The following is a 22,582-nucleotide window of genomic DNA, read 5'->3' as shown; positions in this document are numbered from 1 at the left end:
TTCCAACAGTTTTAAATAGTTCCTTTTGAAATAGCACAGTATCACTGAAAGCTCTCATTTCGAACTTGCATCTTTTCCCAAAACTTTTAGTTTAAGGAATTAAGCTTATAGTCACCTCCTTGTAGCTTGGATTCTTAGAGACGCAAACCTGTTAACACACTTACGAACACAAACCTGCTTCATAAATGATCCATGTTTTGGCTGCGAGCTGAACCTCTTTCACAAGTTTTGACAGTAAGCAGAGTTTTTTTGTTTGTTTTTGGTTTTGGGTTTTTTTAAGACACTTTACATTGCTTTGATTAAAAACTTTCTGGAAGTTTTCTGGATTAGTCACATAACCACTTAAGAGGTGGATTCTGAGAATTCAATTCAGTGTACAAGGATGGGCTGATCTTGGGTTCAGCCAACTCTGAAAGCGCCGCAGGGGGCTTCGAAACATCCCTGGGTGGGGCGGGGGGAGCAGACTAGGTGTGCACTTTCCTCTCTGCGGCCAGTCCCATCTGGGGGGCTCCCGTTTCTCTGATATTGCACATGACAATCACTTTCTTCAAGAACCTACTATTCATAGAACAACTTCCAGCAATAACAATGGTCTGATATCCTTCCGTGTCACACTGAGAGATTTCAAATATTTATTAGTGAAACTATAAGAGAAGATAGATTTTCCTAATATTTTAAGCATGAGTTCCTCTGAAGAGTTGGTATAACATCCATTAAAAAATAGAAAAGATTAACTTTTACCATGATCAAAGCTACAGTTCACAATGAAAAACTTCTATAGCTCCATCCACCTTCTCCGTAAGAACAGCCGAGGGCCAGTCTTGAACTTCATGCGGCGGCAATGGAGGTATCATCCACGAGCCGGCCCTGTGGCTTTAAAGAGGGGAAACGAGATGGGTTTACAAGGCAGTAACAACAAAGGCTCTAGTAATTGAAAACATTTCGAAATTCTTGGAACTGTTTCACAAAAACGGAATAAATGTGCACGAGTATCAAAACCACATTTGTTTCTCTCCTTCTTTCACCCCACCTTCTTGCTTCACTTGAACCTGGGGAGGGCAAGCTGCGGGGCCGAGGTGCTGCCCCCCTTCCCTCTGCCACCAGACACCGACATCGCCAGCCGATCGCGTACCTCCACCACCTTCTGCCTCGGTCACTAATTCTGTCCACCCTGCGTCCTCACAGCTACTGATCTGATCTCGCACTGGTTACGTGGTGGGAGCGGGAACCCAGCTGCCTTCCTGCTTCAGGGACAGTTTCAGTTTCTCTCTTGCTCGGGGCCCTCCTGCATCCCAAGCTCGAAGAAGGTCACAGACCTGGGCTGACAGACAAGTTCCTTGGGGATCCAAGGTCTCCCAACCTCCCGTTTCTTAGGAAAAGCAATTCACAATGAACTAGAGTATCTAATGACGAACACTACAAGGACAGAAGCAGCAGATAAGAACAAAAATCTAGCTTTCCCTAAGGTCACTGAAACAAACTTAAAACGTCACATCAGAAGAGTAAAGGCTAAGAATGAATAAGAGGTATTGTGACCATACTGAGGGTAAACCTTCTGACAGGTTAGCGATACCTCAGGGGGTCATCAAGGAAATGAAAAAATGAAACTCTTGCAAACACTCTTACTCAGTGGAGGTACATGAGCAGACTTCTGTAGGAAGAGCACGAGATGGTATTTGGGACATGAAACAGAACTGTGTTACACCACCACCACCGAAAGCCATTGACAAGGCCTGACGCAGAATGGTTCAGGGCAGGGGGCTCCCTGAGGCAGGGAAGGGAGCACTTTGTTGCCGTGTGTTTAATGCACGCATGTGTGTGCACATATATGTGTGTGTGTATGCACGCATATGTGTGTAAGTTAGGCCTCTGACATTCAAGGCAGGAACGGAATGAATTAAAGAAGAGGTGGCTGGTCTTTTGTATTTCACATAACCTTTAGTACTGATAGAGGACGTTCAGTTTTAGAAACGGAATAATGGGGGCACCTGGGTGGCTCAGTTGGTTAAGCAGCTGCTTTCTGCTCAGGTCATGATCTCAGGGTCCTTGGATCCAGCCCGGCATGGGCTCGCTGCTCAGTGCGGAGTCTGCTTTTCCCTCTCCCTCTGCCCCTCTCCCTGCTTGTGCTCTCTCTCAAATAAATAAAATGAAATCTTAAAAAAAAAAAAAAAAGGAAATGGAATAACGGCTCAATCTGGTTATATCCTTACGAAACACAGCTTTATGAACAGGGACAGAAGATTAGATCATGAATTAGAAAACTTGGAATCTACGTTTCAAAGGAAGAAAAATATGAATCCAGCCTTGAAGTAGGGCAGTGCGATCTAAGAGAACTTTCTGTGATGATGGGAAAGCTCTGGTCCGCGCTGTCCACCATGGGAGTCACACTGATTTACTGCGCACTTCAAGTGCGGCTAGGACAACTAACTAATTTTTAAATTAAATTAAATTTTAACTAAATTTCATTTACGTCTCGGTAGGGCCCATCATACTAGAATAGCGCAGCTCTAGACTTCAGTGAGCGTGTGAAAGGAAGGACAAATTGAGCCAGTAGGACTGTTCACTAGGAGGGAAGGCAGCAAGCCTCAGTCACTGTCCTCAGCATGACAGGCGAAACTACTGGCACTCAGATTTCCCCACCGAGAGAGCCGCCGGCTCTGAGGATCCCAGCCAACCTTTTCGGCAGCAGCCAAGTTACTAGAAGGTAGTACTTGTATTTAGAAAAAAGAGCACGGCAGTTAGAAAAAGAAGGGCCAGTTATGCTAAGACTTACAAATGTTTATTTTTCTGGAACCTTAGGATTTAAGCACTACCATTCCAGATTATGTAAAGAAGGGACAGTTCCTTCAAACTGGAATGAGACAGACACCAAAGAGGCAAGTGTGAGCCATGTGACACGTCATTCCGAAAGTGAGTATGGAGTTAAAAGAGAAGGTGGCAGACAGGTCGTCTGCACACAGGACGTCTCTACACCCACGTGTGCCCGAGGCACTGAGGAACCCGCAGCTCCTGGGAGGGGAGCCCTACTTTCCAGTGGCGAGAATGGCCTCGGCGGAGGTGAGCGCGCTGCTGGGTGAGCCACCTGCACCGCCCGGGCCACCCTCTCCCACACCGACTCCCACCATCCCACACATCCCTGTACCTCAGGAACCTGGAAATGGTCCCCGTGTGAAACAGCAGAACATTCAAGCCACGCAGTTTCCGACGCGGGATCCTTTGCAGAGAAGGCCCCAGGCGGTACCGCACAGAGAAGGAGGGACGTTCAAGATCACATTGAGGAAGTCGATCCATTTTGATGGAAAACTAGTTCCCAACCAACTACAGGGTAAAACCATCCTTTACTAAGCCAAAGGGAAAACCCGTCTCAGTATTCTGCGAGGGTAGATCGTTATCCACCCAAGGGAATAAAAAACTTTGGAATTCGATTCTGTGAAACGGCAGCAACTGTACGGAAATGACCAGCGATACTGCCAAACTGACCTCATGGCAACCAAAGCTTTCAGTCTCCAAATGCCGTCTGGGGAACCTTACGAGAAAGAGACACCTGGTCTGCCTGCAAGCTGGGAGGCGTCAAGAGCTGACCACGCCTCGGCCTTACCTTTACAAAAATACTGGTAGGTATGAAACGCCTGAGCAGCTGATTGGTGAAGTGAGGAAACCTCAGCAGGTTGACATGGAGAGACGGCAGCTGCTGGTACCCGGCCATCAGAGGGTAGAAATTATATAACATTTCCTGTTCGGTGCCGGGGAGGATCCGTAATCGAATCTACAGCATAACAAGTTGTAGAGAAACACAATCAAAAACACACGCTTACAGCATCTCCGCAACGTCACCCCTTCCTTGGTCACGAGTGACCGGACATGCAAATCTTCCTGGGGAAAATGTCCTCTCTTGCCTATTCCATTTTCCAGACAGATTCAGAAATACAGGGCTGAATTAGGAGGACAGGAAGACTACACAGGTAACAGATACATTACAAAAATCGTGCGTGATTTCTTGGTTTCGACACCAAGATCTAAACAGCAACTTGTACCAGCTTAAAAAGGGGATCGTGAAAAAAAAAAAAGGCGGGGGGGATCGTGAGATGGATCCATGTTTTGTGTGTCTGAGACCAGGAAGATTTTTACAGTCACAACATGTTATGAGACAACTGCAAGAAAAGTATCTTTGTATACATTACATCAACATAAGACAAACAAACTAGTGGTTTCTGGTGTTTTCTTTTAGGGGAACTTTGTGGTGAGGTAAATGATGTCAGGGGGAGAATGATGGTTGGTATCGTATATTTTTATAAATCAATATGTGAAGAAGATCAGGACACTCTAGAAAAGCTTACTTATTTGCATATGAGTGCATACAGTATTGTACATGTGTCAAAGATAATATATGTGTGTACCAATATATAAAAGCTAGTGTGTGTTTTTGTTATCAACTTAAGTTCACTAGTGGACTCGCAGCATACTTCATGTATAATGCTATCTTACATTTAACAACAAACACAGCACTCAGAATATGCACAGCACAGAGGACAGTCAGGGTAGACCCTACTGAGTATCAGTACGTGTTTGTTCCTCTAATTATGGTCTGGTTGATAAAAAGTATTTACTGACTATTGAGAGAGGTCTGTTAGCCACTTTGACAGAAGACAGTATTCTCCCTGAAATATGGTTTTGCTTGAAAGTGTACGTTCCATTAAAAAATGTGATTAAAAAAAAATGTGATGAACTTTTCCACCTCCGATTTGAATGAGTGAATCAAAACACCCGAATGATTTACTTTTGTATGTAAATATAAAATTGTGTTTAAATGTGCCAAAGGTAAGTAAATTCTGTTTAAGATCAAAATCTCTAAAAAGTTTCACAGATACTTCAGAAGAGAAACAGGCTTTTTTTTTTCCCTAAGTAGGCTCCAATTAATTAATTGGAGTCCTAGAGGGGGGAGCCCTCTAGGCCTCCAATTAAAAGACGCAAATACACACATACACACACTCAGTAGTAATAAAAGGGAAATCTAAAATTTTCAGGAATGCTGTTATTATCTAAGGACTTGTAAATTCTTGTTTTATAAAAACAACTTACATGTATGAGCTCAATGTGCAAAGGGTTACCCACTTAATCCACCTCTATACGGGTTGTACTTAATCTTTAAAAGGGAATAAAAATTTCCTATCTAAATAACAGGGACCACAATCAGCCTGATCAGTTCATTTGTAAAAGCTACATGTACAGCTCTCCATTTCCTGGCCACCCTTCTGTATCTACATAAGCAGCCCAATGAGATAGGACTGTACCTGTTTAAGACCTGAGAACATGAAGGCATCACTGGGCTCCACAGAAATCTCCACATCTTGAACTAAGTTAGTCTTATTCTGTAGGTGATATCTGACAGGTAAGGATTCTCTGACACGCCCAAACGATGGCAGATCTACAGAGAAAGAGGATACATTTCTTTTTGTTAAAAAAAAAAAAAAGTTCACCGTTTATGAGTTCTTTTTGTAAAGGAATTTCACTCTGTATACATGGGGTTATTTAAATTAGTGATAACACTGCACTCTTGCTAAATAAGGAAATTCTTTGACTGGACTACAGCCCATGGGACTATGATAAAACAGTCTCAAAAGAATCAAGTCTCCTTCTAAAGTTGATTGACCTAGAAAGGGTCATGGCTATCAGGAGGTGAATTATATTTTGGGAATAATTTTTCAAGTCTATAAAACAATCCCCTAAATATCCATCACGGTTCAAGAAGGAATGATAGGCATCACGTGCCTCCTGATGGGAGCAAACACCATTAGCTATGAAGTATTCTTGCTGAAAACTTGAACCTGAATCTGACTGAGACTATAGCTCTCACCACCAGCTCGCAGGGACCCTTACAAATGATTCAATGCAATCAGCAAAGTCCAGACTGTGGGGAGCTCTACAGGAGACGGGCTCCACTTCTTTAAGAAATGAACAGCAGGGAAGAGGGGCAGGCGGTGGTGGTGAAGGAGGTGAGGGGGGTGGAGAGGGGGGTCTTCCCGCCCATAGATTTCAAAAGTACAAGACATCCATCAGCTGCAATGCAAGGCTTTAAGACAATCTAAAGAAGCTTCCGAGTCAACCAGGGAAATCTGTGACACTGGAATTTGGTAATATTAAGAAATTATTGCTAATTTTTAAAGTGATAATAACAGAATTGTGATTATGTTTAGAAAAATAGCCATCAATATTAAAGATGCAAATATTTATAGATGAAATAGTAGCTGGGATTTGCTTTAAAATGACAGGAGTCTGAGGCGTACGTAGAGGTACAGATGAAACAGGACTGAACATAATCTACTTTCGTAAATGCTGGGCATTTTTCGTAATAAAAAAAATTTTTTTAAACCCCAGAAGCTAAAAGAAATAATCTTCCTGGATTCTTTTTCTCAAGTACCATTTGATGCCGTTACCTGCGTTCACGTGGAGAGGAATGTTTTCTACGATCACATGTGGCAGAGTGATGACAGTACTGATGACAGGGACATTTCCCATGGCTGACGTCCTGCGGCAGAAAGGAGCAGCTTTCAAATCCACATCTCATGTGAAAAGTTAAATCAAATACTGGAGACATGCACATGCACCAACTTGTTCCAAAGGAAACAGAAATTACTTCTACATTTTCTATAACTTCATTAATGGAAGTAGTTTTAAGAGAAGCTTCTGGAATCCTGCATGTGCTTTGGATGTTTCCAACTCACAAATGCTGTAACCCATGGCTGCTGTTTGGCGCCAGGGCCAGAGAGTAAAGCAAGCACACCAGGAGGAACACCATTTTAGGTGGTGTTTGGTAGCTCCCACTGTAGGTGGCAGCACGGTGACCCACACTGTGACAGAGACCTCCTTCTCACCCTGCGGCTGGCTCACAGCTGAGCACAGACAACCTGCAAGCCTGCTGTTATGACGACTCTAGAAGTACATAGGAGAAACTGAGAAATTAGAAATATTTTATGATCCATACCCATAGTGGCATTCCAGCATTACCGAGAAAAAGTGAGTACCGTCAGGAAACAGACAAGGATTTTCCCCCCATTCCAGTCAGAATGGGAACCACAGGCAGAAGAACTGATGCTCTGTGCAGGTACAGCAGAAGCAACAGGAAAAACCATCTAACTCCTCATCAATGAGAAATACATCTTTATGGGACTACAGGAACATGATGGGATAACTAAGCAGTGCCTTCAAAACCCTAGTTTAATTTCCAGAAACATAAATTGAACTAAACTTCAACATGATATATTTAGAAGTGGGGAAAAGAAAGTTGTTAGTTTTTCAAAAATAAATTATTATTTTTCCTTTCTCATTTTTAATGTATCTTATCCACTGTTTTAAAATTTATATAAGGGGTGCCTGGGTGGCTCAGTGGGTTAAAGCCTCTGCCTTCAGCTCAGGTCATGATCCCGGGGTCCTGGGATTGAGCCCTGCATAGGGCTCTCTGCTCAGCAGGGAGCCTGCTTCCCCCTCTCTCTCTGCCTGCCTCTCTGGCTACTTGTGATCTCTGTCAAATAAATAAATAAAATCTTTGAAATATGATGTGTCTACCTCCCAGCCTAAGAAAACAGAACAATATAGCTGAATCTTCCCACCTACCCCTTCCTGCTTGCACTCCCCAGAAGTAACTACTACCCTGAATTTGGTATCTATCAATTGCTATGTGTTTCTTTACACTTCTCCAAATTACGTATGTAGCCCTAAGAAGTATAGTGTTTTTACCTGTTTTCCGATATTATACACATGCAATCTGTTCATATTCTGAACATCCGCAGTTGCTCTGTTCAATTACTATTAAGTTACCAGGGTACCTCTGGATAATTCTCTTTCACTGATACTGTAAGACTATGCCATAATTTACCCATCTGCCTGTTGATGGATATCCAGTGTCCAGCTTTTGACTATGATAATCAGAGACGCTATGAACATTCTTACATAAGTTCTTTGTGTGCAGGTTTAAGACTTTTTCTGTGACTATAGACTATAGATAGACAGACTATATACAGACATCTTCAGTTTCTCCTGGTACTGCTGAATAGACTTCCAAAGTAATTGTTCTATTTTATACTCCATCTCTTTTGACAAACCATGCATTGTTAAACCTTTTTATTTTTCCAAGTTAGTGAGAGCACATCTGAATCTGAGATTCCTAGTGAAGTTAAGCTTCTCCCCTTACGTTTACTAGCCACTGGCTTCTTCTGTTTCCCTTACACCGCATACTTGAGATTTTGCTCAACTTCCTATTGGGAGACTTGTTTTTTTAGGATTTGTAGAAGTTCTTGATATGAATTCTAATACTTTGTCAGTTTTACATGTTGCAAACAGCTTTTCCCAATCTGTATTTTGTCTTTTCACAAATGAAGAAACTTAATTGTAACAAATCAAATTCATCAATTTTAGTGGCTTATGCTGTTATGTCTTATTTAAAGGAACTCTGCCCTATTTCAAAGTCATAAAACAATTCTCCTATTTTCTACTAAAATCAGTAAAATTTTGCTTTTCAAAATTCGAACTTTAGTATACATGGAATTGATTATACAGTGTATAGTAGAGATCCAATTTTTTTCCCAAACGGACACCCAATTGTTCACCATTGTAAAAAGAGTTCATCCTTTCCCCACTGATCTGGAGTGCTCCCTAAAATATAATTTCCATATGTGTGGATCTATTTCTAGACTCGCTCTTCTATTCCACTGGCTGATGCACATATCCAAGGCAATACCACAGCAATGACTACTGTATAGAGTTATAGTAAGACTGGGAAATCAGAAGAGCAACTACCGTTGCCTCGTTTTCCTTCTGAAGTGTCTTATTTCTGAGTTTTTGCTTTTCCAGAGAAACTTTATAATCTAGAGTGTCAGGTTCTACAAAAATAAACTCAAATAAGCTATTGGGATTTTGAAGGAAACTGCACTGATTCTATAAAACAAACAATATTAGACCTATCCAAATCCTACCCAAGACCACTCTGTATATGCCATTTAAGAACTCCTTTAATGTTTTAAAGTTTTATAATTTTCCCCATAATGATAACACATGTTTTCCACTTGATATATTCTTTCTTACCTTATAATTATTGTCATCCTCTAAATGATACCTATTTTAAAAGTACAATGCTGGAGGTTTATTACTGATATAGAAAGCCAACTGGATTTTGTATATTGAATGTTATATCTAGAAACCTTGGTGGATATATCATACATATATGTGAGATATACATATCATATTATATATATATATATATGATATATATGTCTTATAATCTGAATAATTTGTTGATTTGCCTGGGTTTTCTATGTAGACAATCCTATTGACTGAGAATAAGAGAAGTTTCTCCTAATGTTCTTAATGGTCCTGTTATAAAAATTCATTTGCCTAAAATTTCAGCAGTATGTAGGTCACAAATTGTGACAAATACAAACGGACATTTGAATCTTTGTGTTTTTGACAAATAGTGATAGCACATGACTTCTAGTCTGTGCTGACTGAAGCTTTCAGGACTGACAGAAGCTTTCAAATATTAAATGACAATGGCAAATAATAAAAGTATGAGACTAGCACAGACAAGGAGAAAAAGACAGGGCTGATACAATTTACCTCTTCCAGGAGATAATATAATGCCCAGTTGCTACTCCACCTTCAACATTTCCAACAGATGGGCACCGAAGACAAAAGCATTCACTAGCACTCTCTCCAGTCTGTAAAACAACTACAAGAAATAGTCCTTATAATCCTTATGCAATGATCCTCTATGAAAGGCGAGTTTTACCTCTGATGATAGAACAAAAAAAGAATACTTTTATCAGCTATACATTGTTTATAGACTTAAAAACTAAGGCTCAGATATGTTAAATGACTTTTTCAAGGTCACAAAGTCCCTGTCCAGGGTTTTTTCCTAATATATCAATATTCTGTTATACAAACAGACGAAGCAGCTGCAGACGTGTGACAAGTTCCCATGGGAACTAATGAAAAGGGAAAGTCTGGAGTCAGGATGATACCACTTGGTGATTACCTACTCTGGCTTTCTCTGACCAACACACATTACTGACACCATCAAATGGAAACACATTACATGGTGCCTCATTATTGCCTAATTCGGTTATTTACCTCTTATGCAAGGATGCTGTCCTCTCGCCAAATTTAGCCCAAACTCTTGATGACAAGACAAACACTAATCTGAATCAAGGCCTCCCTGCCCCTCAGCCCTTTGCAGGCTGTGCGGTGGTGGGGGCGAGATGGGGGGGGGCGCTCCTTTAATGCAACCCAGCAACAGGGCCCATTGAGGGCCGAGGTTAGCATATCTGAGGCTGAAACTTTCAAATGATGAGAACAAAGTCTCAACTAATCGCTTTTATGGTTCTCCAACAAAGAAGGCTGTGGTATGTTGTGGGTAAAAACTGGAAGTCGAAGGGAAAAAAGTTGAGCCAGGCTCTACTTTAATTAACTACTTTTAATGTAATTTTTAAGGTCTAGAAAATGATACTGTAGCCTGGTAAATAAAACACACATTAATTCAAACCTCTTAAGATACCTGCTTTTTAGAACTGGGGACATTCATTTTCTCTCCCGCCTGCCCCACCCTGCCCCACCAAGTCCTCCCTAATTCTCAGAAGTTAACCAAAATGATACTATCTTTATTAACAATTAACAATTAACAATAGGGTCAACTTTATGACCTAGGACAAGTTGTTATTTTTAATGTGTCAAACAAAAATTTTGCAAAGCATGAGTTCTGGTGTTCCTAGAGGTGGTGGAAAGAGTAATGTCACGCCGCCCCCTTCCCCAAAGATATCCACATCCTAATTCCCCAGAATGTGACCTCACTGGCAGAAAGGACTCTATGGATGTGATTAAGATCAAGACTGGAAAATATGAAGATCATACTGGATAATCCATTGGGCCCAATGTAATCACAAGGGTAATGAGGGAAAAAGGGAGGCAAGAGGGAGTCTGAGAAAAAGATCTGACAATGGAAGCCGAGGCCAGGAAAAAAACATTATAAGATGCTACGCTGCTGGTTTTGAAGGCGGAGGAGGGAGCCAGGAGCCAAGGACACCACCTGGCCTCTGAAAGCTGAAAAGGGCAAAGGAAAGGATTTTCCCTAAAGCCCAGAAGGCATGCAGCCCTACCCATACCTTGATTTTAGGACCTTTGACCTCTAGAATTTTCAGGTCATAAATCTGTGTTGTTTTAAGCCACTAACTTGGTGGCAATTTCTTACAGCAGCAATAGAAAACTAGTAATGGGAAATTCAAGGTGGACATTATTCATTAATTTAATAAACATTTATTAACCAACTCCTATGAGGCTGGCAATACAAAGAGGATGACGTCACGGCTCCAGCTCTTCAAGGGCAGACCGCCCAATGGAGGCACCATAACTATAAACACATAATTACGACAGAACGGGGTAAGTGTTACAGCAGATGTATGAGATACTCGGGGAGTAAAGAAGGAAGGCGACCTAGCCCTGCTTGGGGAGATCTAGAGAGTCAAAGCTTACGTGAGGCCCGAAGAACACACTAGAGTTTGACAGGTTGAAAGAAAAAGGAGAGGGTTTGGGGCAAAGGTACTAACATGTGCAAAACCAGATGGAGGCAATGGCTGCTGACGGTAAAAAGCTTGGCTTGGCTGAAGTCCGGGAAAGAGGGAGGGGAAGTAGAGAGGCTGGTGCAGAAGAAGCTGGGAAGGAAGCTGCACAGGGAAAAGTCTGGAATGTCGTGAAGTTTTTTAAGTGAGAGTAACCAGTTCAGAATAGTTTCCTGAGAAATCGAAGTCTGGCAGCCGCACGAAAGGCAGACGAGGGGAGAGAATGGCACAGAGGAAACCAGTGAAGTAGGTACTTCTGAAGGCCAGAGGAGAGATGGTGACCATCTCTGGATTCAAGACACACAAAGAAGGCAGAACGTGGTGCCGGGCTGGACGTGCACGCACATAGGGCGTCTGTCTTGTCCCCGTGGTTCCGAGCTGGAACCAAGTGCACACCAGTACCTCCAGCGGGACTGCGGCATGCAGGCGGCCTAAGGCTGTGCGGAGGGGAAGACTCGTAGAAAACGTTAAAGGGAGCCAAAGTTGGGATCCTGGAAATGACCAACATTGAAGGGGTAAGAAAAGGAGTCAGCAAAGAATGGACAAATAATGAGCCTGTGTTGAGCTGTTAGGAGACAAGCACTGGGCTGGGATTTTCACATAGATTAGCTCATGCACACTATCTCGTGGAGTGATCTGCTTTAACTCTAAGACGTGATCAAACACAATGAACAGTCCAGCGTAACACAAGAGCAAGCGGTAGGACTGAACTGAATCTAGTTTCAGCGTGACTCTAGATCTCATCATTATTCCAAGTTGGCACAGGGAGGAGAAAAGGAAGAAGAGGACAGAGAAACAAAGTAGAACCAGGGATAATGACTTTCAAATCCACAGGAAAAAACCAGGCTTCCAAAGACAGAAAAACAAAACTTATGAAGGCATTCTGAAAACAAAAATGGGGTTGTTATTATTATTATTATTATTATTTCACAGAATGTACGACCTATTTGTAGCATTTAAACAGAGAGGTTTAGGAACATGTTTGACTTTACCTATCTATTTTACCTATCCTCATTTATGATGACTTCCCTAAAACGCACAGAAGTGACTACGAAGACTGCTTGCTCTTTTAGTGTCTTGAGAAGCCAGCATGGTGCCATACGGTGAACTTGATAAACACCTATAGATTATTTATTGATAGATATTGAAACTTATTTTCAGGCTAGATGCAAAAATACATCGAATTCTAAAACTACTCATCTACTTTTAACCTGTATTGCAAATCAACATAGGATTTAGTAACCCTGAGGTCCAGGAGTAGATAGATAAAGAGAGCAAATAAGTGACTCACTTACATTTGGTTTTAAGATTTTTTTGCATATGATATTTACCCTTATAATATAGCTGAGCACAATCTTGCTTGGGTTAACATTCAAACTCCTTTTTTTCCTAACAGATCAAGAAGCATACAAGTCCAAAGTATGATGCACCAGACAAGTAATATCTTGGGTTTAAACCTCTTCTCTCTACTGTTTTAGTTGATTTAGAAAACTCACTGTCTACTTTTTCATATTCTCCCCAAGTTTCCTTCATAAATATCTTTTACCATTTCAAGTTATACATAATAGTAAATAAACCATTACAAACGAGAAAAAACAATCTATAAAAATCCAAAGGTGAACAAATATTTTATTTTCAAGTACATTTTTCATTTCTCAAAGAGTAACTTCCTTATTGGAGCAAAAATCTTTATCTTTTAAAATAAGGTATACTCGGGGCACGTGGATGGCTCAGTGGGTTAAAGCCTCTGCCTTCAGCTCAGATCATGATCCCAGGGTCCTGGGATTGAGCCCTGCATCAGGCTCTCTGCTCAGCAGGGAGCCTGCTTCCTCCTCTCCCTGCCTGCCTCTCTGCCTACTTGTGATCTCTGTCTGTCAAATAAATAAATAAAATCTTTAAAAAAATAAATAAATAAAATAAGGTATACTTAAGCAAATTGTAAATGATACTAATTCCACCTTAATTCTAAATGTATTTGCTTTTGTATCCATCTCAATTATCCTCCCTTAGCAAAAAAGCTAACTCTTAAGCTGGTAATCCACACGTGCACACACATACACGCACACACACATACACATACCCTCATTCTAATTAAGTGTGACGATCCACATTCTCACCTTTGTCCACTTGGGACTCTAGCTGATCCACTGCGGTCATGGAAGGAGCAAGCTGGAGCTCACTGGATACGATGGTGAGGGCCCAAGGTGAGGCACTTAAAAGGTCGGTCATCAACAGAAAGGGGATGTCCGCATAGACCCTTTCCAGGTGCTCAAACTATCGCAAATGAAGACAAAAGGTCTGTCTGGAACTACAGTAATCCATTTTACTTTTTCTGCTAATTTCTATAACTGAAATGATTTCGAAAATGCTTCACAGGGACATACCTTTGTAGACACAAATTTAACCGCGACATCGAATGGAAAGACAGTTTCTATAGTTACGGTTTCATCCTGCAAAAAAATTTAAAGGGCACATTCAATGGCTTTCCTAACGTTAAAAACAGTTTTAAAATTAGAAGGTACAAAACACTGTCTGTAACTGATCAATAAACAATCCCAATTTATATCTTAAGGAGCTAGGATCTTTCCCTCAGACGATGTTTGTAAAAACCTATGTAGAGAGACCAGACCACTGTTTCTAATAAATTATCTTACAGTTTTATACAGTTCACACTGCAAAGTGCTTTCTAACACATTATAGGATCTAATAAAAGTGAGCAAGACAGGCATAGACACCATTTTATAGAAGAGGAACCGGAGGTTAAAGGAAGATTAAATGATTGGCCCCAGCCCACAAAGTTAGTGCCAAGCCTAGAATCTGAGTCTTATTTTTGTCTAAGTTCTTTACCTTGACTCAGCACAAGATGACTAATAATAATGATAGTAAGAGTAACAAAATATGCCAGTGCTATAATCACTATAAAGCGTCACATAATGTTCGTAATAACTCAAGGAAGCAGATGTCTTTATACTTGCCATTTTTTTAAAGATTTAAGATTTTATTTATTTATTTGAAAGCGAGCAAGGAAAAGAGCACGCACGTGCATGCAGGAGGGCACACACACACATACACACACACACACAAACACACAAGTCGTGGGGATAGGGGAAGCAGCAGAGAGAGGAGGAGAAGCAGACTCCCTGCAGAGCAGGGAGCTCTACAAAGGGCTCAATCCTAGGACCCTGAGATCATGACCTTGAGCCAAAGGTAGATGCTTAATTGACTGAGCCACCCAGACGCCCCTATACTTGTCATTTTAAGATGAAGTGGTCACACGTAGCTAATAAGTGACAAAGGTAGAACCGGACCCAGGTTTGGCCTTGAAGCCTGTACTCTTAAGCAATGTGCTACATCTCCCTGAAGCTATTCACTGAACGATGGGGTTACTATGGCTTTGGAACCAAACCACCCATCCTATTGGTGAGAACCCTTTAAAAATAGTCATGTTGATTAAAAATGGAGGCTGTAAAAATGCCAGGTAGATACGGGTTTTAATCCTGGAGGACACACATTTATTCACCGTGCGGACTTTGGGCACAGTGAGGTGACCCTGGAGAGGAGACATGGTCTCTGAGTCTCAGTTTCACAATCCCCAAAGGGCTGCTGACAATGAAGAGAGACCGCGCATATGCAGCACTAGTGGAACGCCTAAACCATGTTTATTATTATTACTGCTTCAACTATTTCCTCATAATACCATCAAGCTGACTTTTTAAGAAGGTGTAGTAAGTAGGATATTAGTGGTTGAAAACGCATGCAGGGGTTCCATGATCTAAAGCCCAGGACCTCAGTGTTCCCCCACCGTGTATCTACACGGAGATGAAGAAGCAACTCAGTGTGTAGCTTCGATGTGGCCTACTTTAAATTTCCACATGGCTTACAAAGCAGATTCATGTGCAGGTAAAAATGAGATTTAATCCAGTGAAGGGAAAGGAATTTACCTCTAGATTTCCAAAAGTGTCTTACAAATAACACTAGGCCCTGTGACACAGATATTCCATGAGAGAAGTGCTTCTTAGTAAAATAATTCTGAAAGATAATCACCACAGCCTTTTTTGAGCATTCTCAAATTCAATGCTGTGCTAAGCCCTGAAGTCAAAGTTAAAGCTCTTTTAACCAAACATATTTGACCAACTGGACATATTTGACCAATTCACTCTTTTGTGTAACATCTATTTCTGTCCCTCAGAATTAGTGTCCCTTAGAAGCTTATCTTGGAAATGCACTGGCTGATAGAAAAATAAACAGCTTCTCTAAAAAACCTAAAAGACAACCTACTGAATAGGGGAAAATGTCTTCAAATGACATACCCAATAAAGGGTTAGTATCCAAAATATAGAGAGTACTTACACAACCCAACACCAAAAAAATCAGATAATCCAATAAAAAATGGGCAGATGCCTTTTTTTTTTGGTGGAAAATAGTACAGAGGTTCCTCAAAAAACTAAAAATTGTATAACCTTTGTACCCAAAGATTACGAAAACATAAATTAAAAAGGATATATGCATCCCCATGTTTACTGCAGCATTATTTACGATAGCCAAATTGGCGAAGCAAACCAAACGTCCATCAATAGATGAATGGATAAGAAAAATGAGGGATATACACACATGCCCCCCTACACCCATGCAGCAGAATACTATTCAGCCATAAAAAAGAATGAAATCTTGCCATTTGCAATAACATGGATGGAACTACAAAGTGTGATGTTAAGTGAAAGTCAGTCAAAAAAAGACAAATACCATATGATTTCACTCATGTGTGGCCTTTAAGAAACAAACCAAATGAAGAAAAAAAGACAAACCAAAAGACTCGAAACTATAGAGAACATACTGAAGGTTACCAGAGGGGAGGACTGTGGGGGGAATGAAGGAAATAGGGCAAGAAGATTAAAAACAAGCAGCATGTCCATCAATAATATCGAGTCTTGAGAAGAGAGCACTGTACAACACTATAGCTTGATTCCAGGATTATTACTACATGGCAGATATTATTTTAAAAAGGTATATTCCAAGTCTTCTAGAAGCTTCATTAGCCAAAGCAGAAATGACATCCAAGGCTTAGGACTCTAAAGCTGCACAAAACTTTACTGTTCTTGTTTCGGAGATGAGGGCACGGAGGCAAGAGGTGCACACGGCCAGCCCGAGTGCCAGGTCAGGAGGCCAGGCGGAGACTGGCGCTCTCACCTCCTACCTCGCCATCCAGGATTCACTCCAGGGCATCAAGCTAGGGGAAACCTTTCATATACTCAGTGCCTTCCCTCCATCCCCTCAGGAAATACTAACTCTTTCAGGATGAGGTTGCCTCCCCTGACTCATGAAACAGCCGATGGCCCAGACTCTGTGCTAACCTTCCTAGAAAGGGCCAAACTGACTGGCCTTCTCCTCTGCTGGCCGCAGGCCCGGTTCCTGAGAACAGGCCGAAACAACACACGTAAGACTAACAAGACAGTAAGTACCGTGACTTTCCATTAGTTAAAGAAAATACAAGTAATTACAGAGAATACGGTTAAATCTAAGTAAAAACATGGCTCCCCCAAATCGCTGTAAATAGGAAAGAGACCAATGGAAAACACACCGAGGTGACAGCAGTTGCCCCCAAGTGGCTGACTATGACCATGGCAGCTTTCTTATCTTCACTCTCTCTGTCTGCATTTGGCAGAAACAATTTCCATAGTCTTTTTAACAGAAAAAATATTTCATGAAGGGAGACCTCCCATCCTCCAAAATCTTCAGCATATAACCAATTTAGAGGTTGTCTAATGTGTGATTCTATAGGGAAACACATAGATTTAGAGTCTCAAAACTTATTTGCAAAAGATCCCCACCTTTTTTGACTTACGAAAAGCCATGGAAGCCAATATTCTAAAGTTTGAGCCATAGGATGTCATTTATAGTAAATATAAATGACCAAGAAAAAATCCCAAGAGACGTTTAATTTCATTTGTAATTATTTTTTAAAAATTTTTGTAATAGATGATAAGCACCTAAGCTGCTTATCCTTTTACAGGTAAACTAAAAAATACAAAATAGGGAATGGTCCACATGGGATACTTCCTGAAGTAGTTATGAGAATTTATACCTTGTGACACTTGCAGACAATTTCTTTGTCTTCAATAGTTGTATTGATCAGGTAAGAAACATACACGAGAAACATTCTTGAACCTACTGTTCCACAGCGAACGTATAACATTTTTTCCAGCTGTAACAAAATAAAAGTACTTTCATTTACTAATTCAGAAATTTCTTCCTGCCACATATTCTAGGATAATGTGCCCCCACCTTTTAAGAGCTTACTGTACCAGCTGACTAAATTCTTGAACACTTTTTACAGGCTGTTCCTGCCTCAGTGTGAGAGCGGGATCATTACTATTCTACCTTCTCCTATCATCATTCTCAACTTCTCAACAATTGTTGTGTTTACTTTGGAAACAAAAGCTGCCTGAGAAGTCATTTCACTAAGTTACACGTTTAATGTTATTTAGTTATTTTATCAGGGCAACTAGTCCTCCATATTTTAGGGTCATTTGTTCTAAAATCACTTGTAAAAAATAAAAAATTAAATTAAAATAAAATCACTTGTATGAAAACTGCTTACAACACTTTATACATTTAAATATGTAAAGTGTGTATAAAATGTGCATTCGTTAAATCCCATTTTTAGTCTCAGGATACGCTGTTAAAATGTTCTAGAACGATCTAAGACTCCCTACATATTTAAAACTGCAATCTAGTTGATCTCTTTTTCCTTCGTAGTTGACCAAGGCTCACCTGTTCCCCCGGATTTAAGTCTCCCACAGGAATGTCAGTGAGTAAAGCTGGGTAGGACTCGTCACATAGTTCTGTTCCATGAAGAGACACGTACGTTTTCTGAGTTAAGTTGGCATCCTGTCCTAAAGTGTTAATACTGGTGTTTTAAAACACGGAGAATTCAAACATTATCCTAACAATTCATACTGCACAGATCATGTCATAACTACTTCATAACCACATCTGAAATAAACTACCTGCAGTTGTCACCACGGACATTTATTTTCTGTTGAAGGAACACTGGCCAATTTTTAAGGAGGCCCGCTTACCGGGTTTTAAACCAGCGGTGAGCTTCACGTCTCTGATCTGGGTCTTCTCGTGGGACTCCACGTTCACAACCAAACAATACATTTCATTAGTCAGGGCGGGAGGGTCATGTCGCAGACGCACAGAAATGTTTGGAACTCTGGAGATGATCCTTTGTGGGGAAAAAAAAAACCACCTGAGCTGAGTAACCGATTTTTAAGAAAACAAGTTACTCAAACACAGTATTCTGAAGAAACAAGATTGTGGCATTCCACAATCTGCCTGGCGAGGTGGACGTACATTGTGCTTGCCTGAATGACGATGCTGTCCCAGTGAAGCTCACTGTCGGGGAGCTTAGGCCGTCTTCTGAAAGAACGCGAGGCCTGCAAGGCTTCTTGGGAGGAAGCAGCGTCCCCTCCTCCTCCTTGCCAATTTAAAACCACACATCTTCCCGTCTCGTGGCCCAGAACCAGATCTACCGAAGTAATCTGGAAGATGGGAGGGCTGTCAGAAATGCCACCTCATACTTGTCACCATCCCCTCGTGACAAAGGACACAGTGACTGCTGGTCTGTCACGTTCCTCTAGAGACCACAGGTTGATGGGGTCAGAACACCGGCTGTGACAGCTGTCCTGGTCACGTAGGAGCTGTGACACTGACTACGTTCGCCTTCACACGGAGATAATCACCTGACTTCACAGATGCTCAGTTAGTGGTTTCTGAGTGAAATACATGAATGTTTTGATGGCCCTGAGCATACTCAGAACCTAATTCCTAAATCCTAATAAAACATATTTTCCCCCAAACAGCTATACTATTCTTTACTGAATAAACGTTCCTTTCAACTAAATCCATTAACAAAATGTTCTCAAAGTAGTGTTATTAATTATGATTACCATCTGGTAGGCTTCCTTAGGTACCTTATTAAAAATAAAATATGTAATTAGGGATTTAGTCAAAATCATAAAGAATTTTTTTTTTTAAGCGAATTAGCAAAAAACCCTGGATTTGATTAACAATAAAATCGACAGGTTCACAGAAAGTGTTCTAGAACACTGGTAGTATGGTCTCGTGTTTCCATCTTAGAAACGGTCCTAAGTTTAGATTAGCCAACCATCACCGTGGTTTTCAAGCCACAGAAAACAAGCACTTAATGAGAGCTTACTACGTACTAGTCATTATTCCAAGCAATTTACATTAACTAACTGATTTAGTCCTCAGGAAACACTAAGAGGTAGGTATCATTATTATCCCCACTCCACAGATGAGTAAACTGAGATAAAGAGACATCAAGTAGCTGCCCGGGGCCACACACAAGTAAGCTGGAGAGGTGGAATTTAAACCCATAGAGTTTGGTTCTGGAGTTTATGCTCAATAAAAATAATACTTTCATCATGTATTTCTAAAAGGCATTTTAATTATGCATATTAAACAAATCCTTTAAAATAAAGAGAAAAATATAATCAGAAATGTTTAAACATCAAAATGATATAGATCTCTAGCCTGAATTATGTCACAGAATACAAAATATAATTGCTACAATATTTTATATATGTATTTATAAAAAGATATATGTATATGTAGTTTTATATGTATGTATATGTATATATGTATATATATGTATATACATATATATATGTATATATATCTACATATATGTATATGTAGATATATATGTAGTTTTAAAGTCTTTAACTGATTATGTAGCCACTAAAAATGAGGTTGGTCTTATGTACTAAGAGGAAATGATGCCTAATATACACAGGGTAAGTGAAAAAAGCCAACAATGGAATAGTATATATAGTATAGTCTCAATAAAAGAAAACCCACCAAAGCATGAATGACTGCCCTTGAGAAGTCCAAGGGGAACAGGTTCATTTTTCACTTAATAAATCTGTATACTATTTGAAATTTTTTCTGACATACTCATACTACTTTTGTCACTTAAAGTATGTGTTAAACAAATTTCATAACTAACCTCAATTTTCTTTCCCACGTCTTCAGTTTTCGCAACAAATTTAAATAAAAATTTCCTTGTTTTACCAGGAACTAAACACATCTTTCCCTGAGTCAAATTTTCTAAAACTTCACTTGCTTTGGTTGCTTCTTCAATTACACAGAACTGGTTATATTCCTGTAAGAGAGGTTAGGAAGGGTCACAGTTTAACAACATCAAATGTCAGTATGTTTTGCTGACACTAAACACCAAGTGATTTGAAGCTAGGTAAGCTGAACCACTTGAAAACTACAGCGTCATGAAGGGTGATTAATGAGAAGTAGTTTATGCCCAGTGGAAGCACTCGTCCTCAACGTGCTGCCACAAGGTAAAGACAGTTCACAGACACAAGCTGATCTCTGCAAACATTTATACATCCCTTTCCTAGAGAAAAACAAAGATCTATTCTTTGTTTCATTGGACGCTCCTATCTATCATCCCCTTAGACAGCTGTCTTTTTACTTGGCTTCTGTGAACCTTTAATATCATCCTTCTTAACCACTTCCTGTTTTTCCCTCATAGGTCTTTTTGTCTTCTTCTCGTCCCCTTAATACAGAAGCTCCATGGGCTTCATTCCTTGGCTGGCTTTCAGTTCTTTTCCCTTTATGTTCCTTTCAAAGCAAAGTTGACCCATTTCTACATATTCTGCACTTCTTTGCTAGTATTTCCCATATTAGAAACAAACTCTGTCCTATTTCCTTGGCAGTAAGTTCATATCCACAACTGCCCAGAGGAGAATTCTACCACTCAGATTCAACGTGTCCCAAACCAGAAGTACATCTAGTATCCCAGAAGGGCACACTCCTTACAGACGAATAAAGGGAGACAGCCTTCCTGTGGTAGGTCTACAGAACCACCATTCTCATCCATTCGGTAAATTTTAAAAACTTTCCAAGAGCCACCTGCCACCCTAGCAAACGAATTATCATCACAGAAAATTCTAAGTAGTTAAGTTTAATACTTTCCCTCTAATTTTTACTTCTATTCCATGCTTCTGAAACCCAAGCACTACTTTTTTCCTTATGATTTAGATCTTGGATTTCAAGTAAAACATATTCAGAATATAACCTAACTTGAAAAACTAATTGCTTTACATTTTATATTAACATTTTAAATTAGTTTTTAATTATAGAAGTTGTTAAGAAAAGGAGGGGGGGAATGGGATAGTAGGATATAACAGGAAAGGTAAAAATAAGAATCTATTTATTCTGTAAGTCCAGATTTAGAATAGTTTAAAAAACAATATCCTAGTCGAGCAAAAAAAAAAAAAAAAGTAAGGAAAGCTTACATTTTAATAAAGAAAACAATTTATCAAATAATCATACAGACAGAAGTGAAAGTATAGCTGTGATTAGTACTATAGAGGGTTGTGGCTAGGAAAATCAATCAGATAGGCAAGGGAGGTATCCCTGAGGAAGTGAGGTGTCACTGAGGAAGTGAGGCTTTTAAGGGCTTAAAACATGAGAAGGAATTCTTTTTTTTTTTTTTAAAGATTTTATTTATTTATTTGACAGAGATCACAAGCAGGCAGAGAGGCAGGCAGAGAGAGAGAGAGGAGGAAGCAGGCTCCCTGAAGAGCAGAGAGCCCGACGCGGGGCTCGATCCCAGGACCCTGGGATCATGACCTGAGCCAAAGGCAGAGGCTTAACCCACTGCGCCACCCAGGCGCCCCATGAGAAGGAATTCTAAGAAGAGGGACAACCAACCCAAAAAAGAAGTAACACTACATACAAAATCCCATCATACTACTGATCTCACTTACATGTGGAATCTGCGACTCAGAGAAACAGTAAAATGGTGGATGCAAAGGGCTGAGGGAAATGGGAGATGCTGAGCCAAGGGCACAAACCTCCCGTTATGAGATGAACAGGTTCTAGGGATCTACTGTGAGCAGGTTCTAAGGATCTACTGTGCACGGTGACTACAC

At 40.4% G+C, this 22,582-nt stretch overlaps 1 protein-coding gene across 3 annotated transcripts in view; it reads right to left on the bottom strand.

The window, feature by feature from the left end:
* Window positions 1-352: 352 nt before the first annotated feature.
* The window catches only part of TRAPPC11 (trafficking protein particle complex 11), a 44,090-nt gene continuing 21,860 nt past the window's right edge, over window positions 353-22,582 (bottom strand). For all 3 annotated transcript variants that reach the window (XM_032869875.1, XM_032869873.1, XM_032869874.1), the window contains exons 19-30: window positions 20,638-20,793; window positions 18,960-19,147; window positions 18,683-18,831; window positions 18,375-18,496; window positions 17,686-17,805; window positions 13,988-14,053; window positions 13,721-13,877; window positions 9,610-9,721; window positions 6,435-6,526; window positions 5,292-5,425; window positions 3,599-3,766; window positions 353-873 (exon numbers count right to left, since the gene is read on the bottom strand). In XM_032869875.1, the coding sequence (XP_032725766.1) occupies window positions 829-873; window positions 3,599-3,766; window positions 5,292-5,425; window positions 6,435-6,526; window positions 9,610-9,721; window positions 13,721-13,877; window positions 13,988-14,053; window positions 17,686-17,805; window positions 18,375-18,496; window positions 18,683-18,831; window positions 18,960-19,147; window positions 20,638-20,793 (1,509 nt within the window). In that variant the 3' untranslated portion in view covers window positions 353-828. The remainder of the gene's footprint in view (window positions 874-3,598; window positions 3,767-5,291; window positions 5,426-6,434; window positions 6,527-9,609; window positions 9,722-13,720; window positions 13,878-13,987; window positions 14,054-17,685; window positions 17,806-18,374; window positions 18,497-18,682; window positions 18,832-18,959; window positions 19,148-20,637; window positions 20,794-22,582) is intronic.

This window comes from Lontra canadensis, unplaced genomic scaffold, assembly GCF_010015895.1.
Source record: "Lontra canadensis isolate GAN:19392208 unplaced genomic scaffold, GSC_riverotter_1.0 scaffold39, whole genome shotgun sequence".
NCBI classification, from domain to species: domain Eukaryota; kingdom Metazoa; phylum Chordata; class Mammalia; order Carnivora; family Mustelidae; genus Lontra; species Lontra canadensis.
Note: the sequence above shows the minus strand (reverse complement) of the source record. Positions and strands in the feature narration are given on the sequence as shown.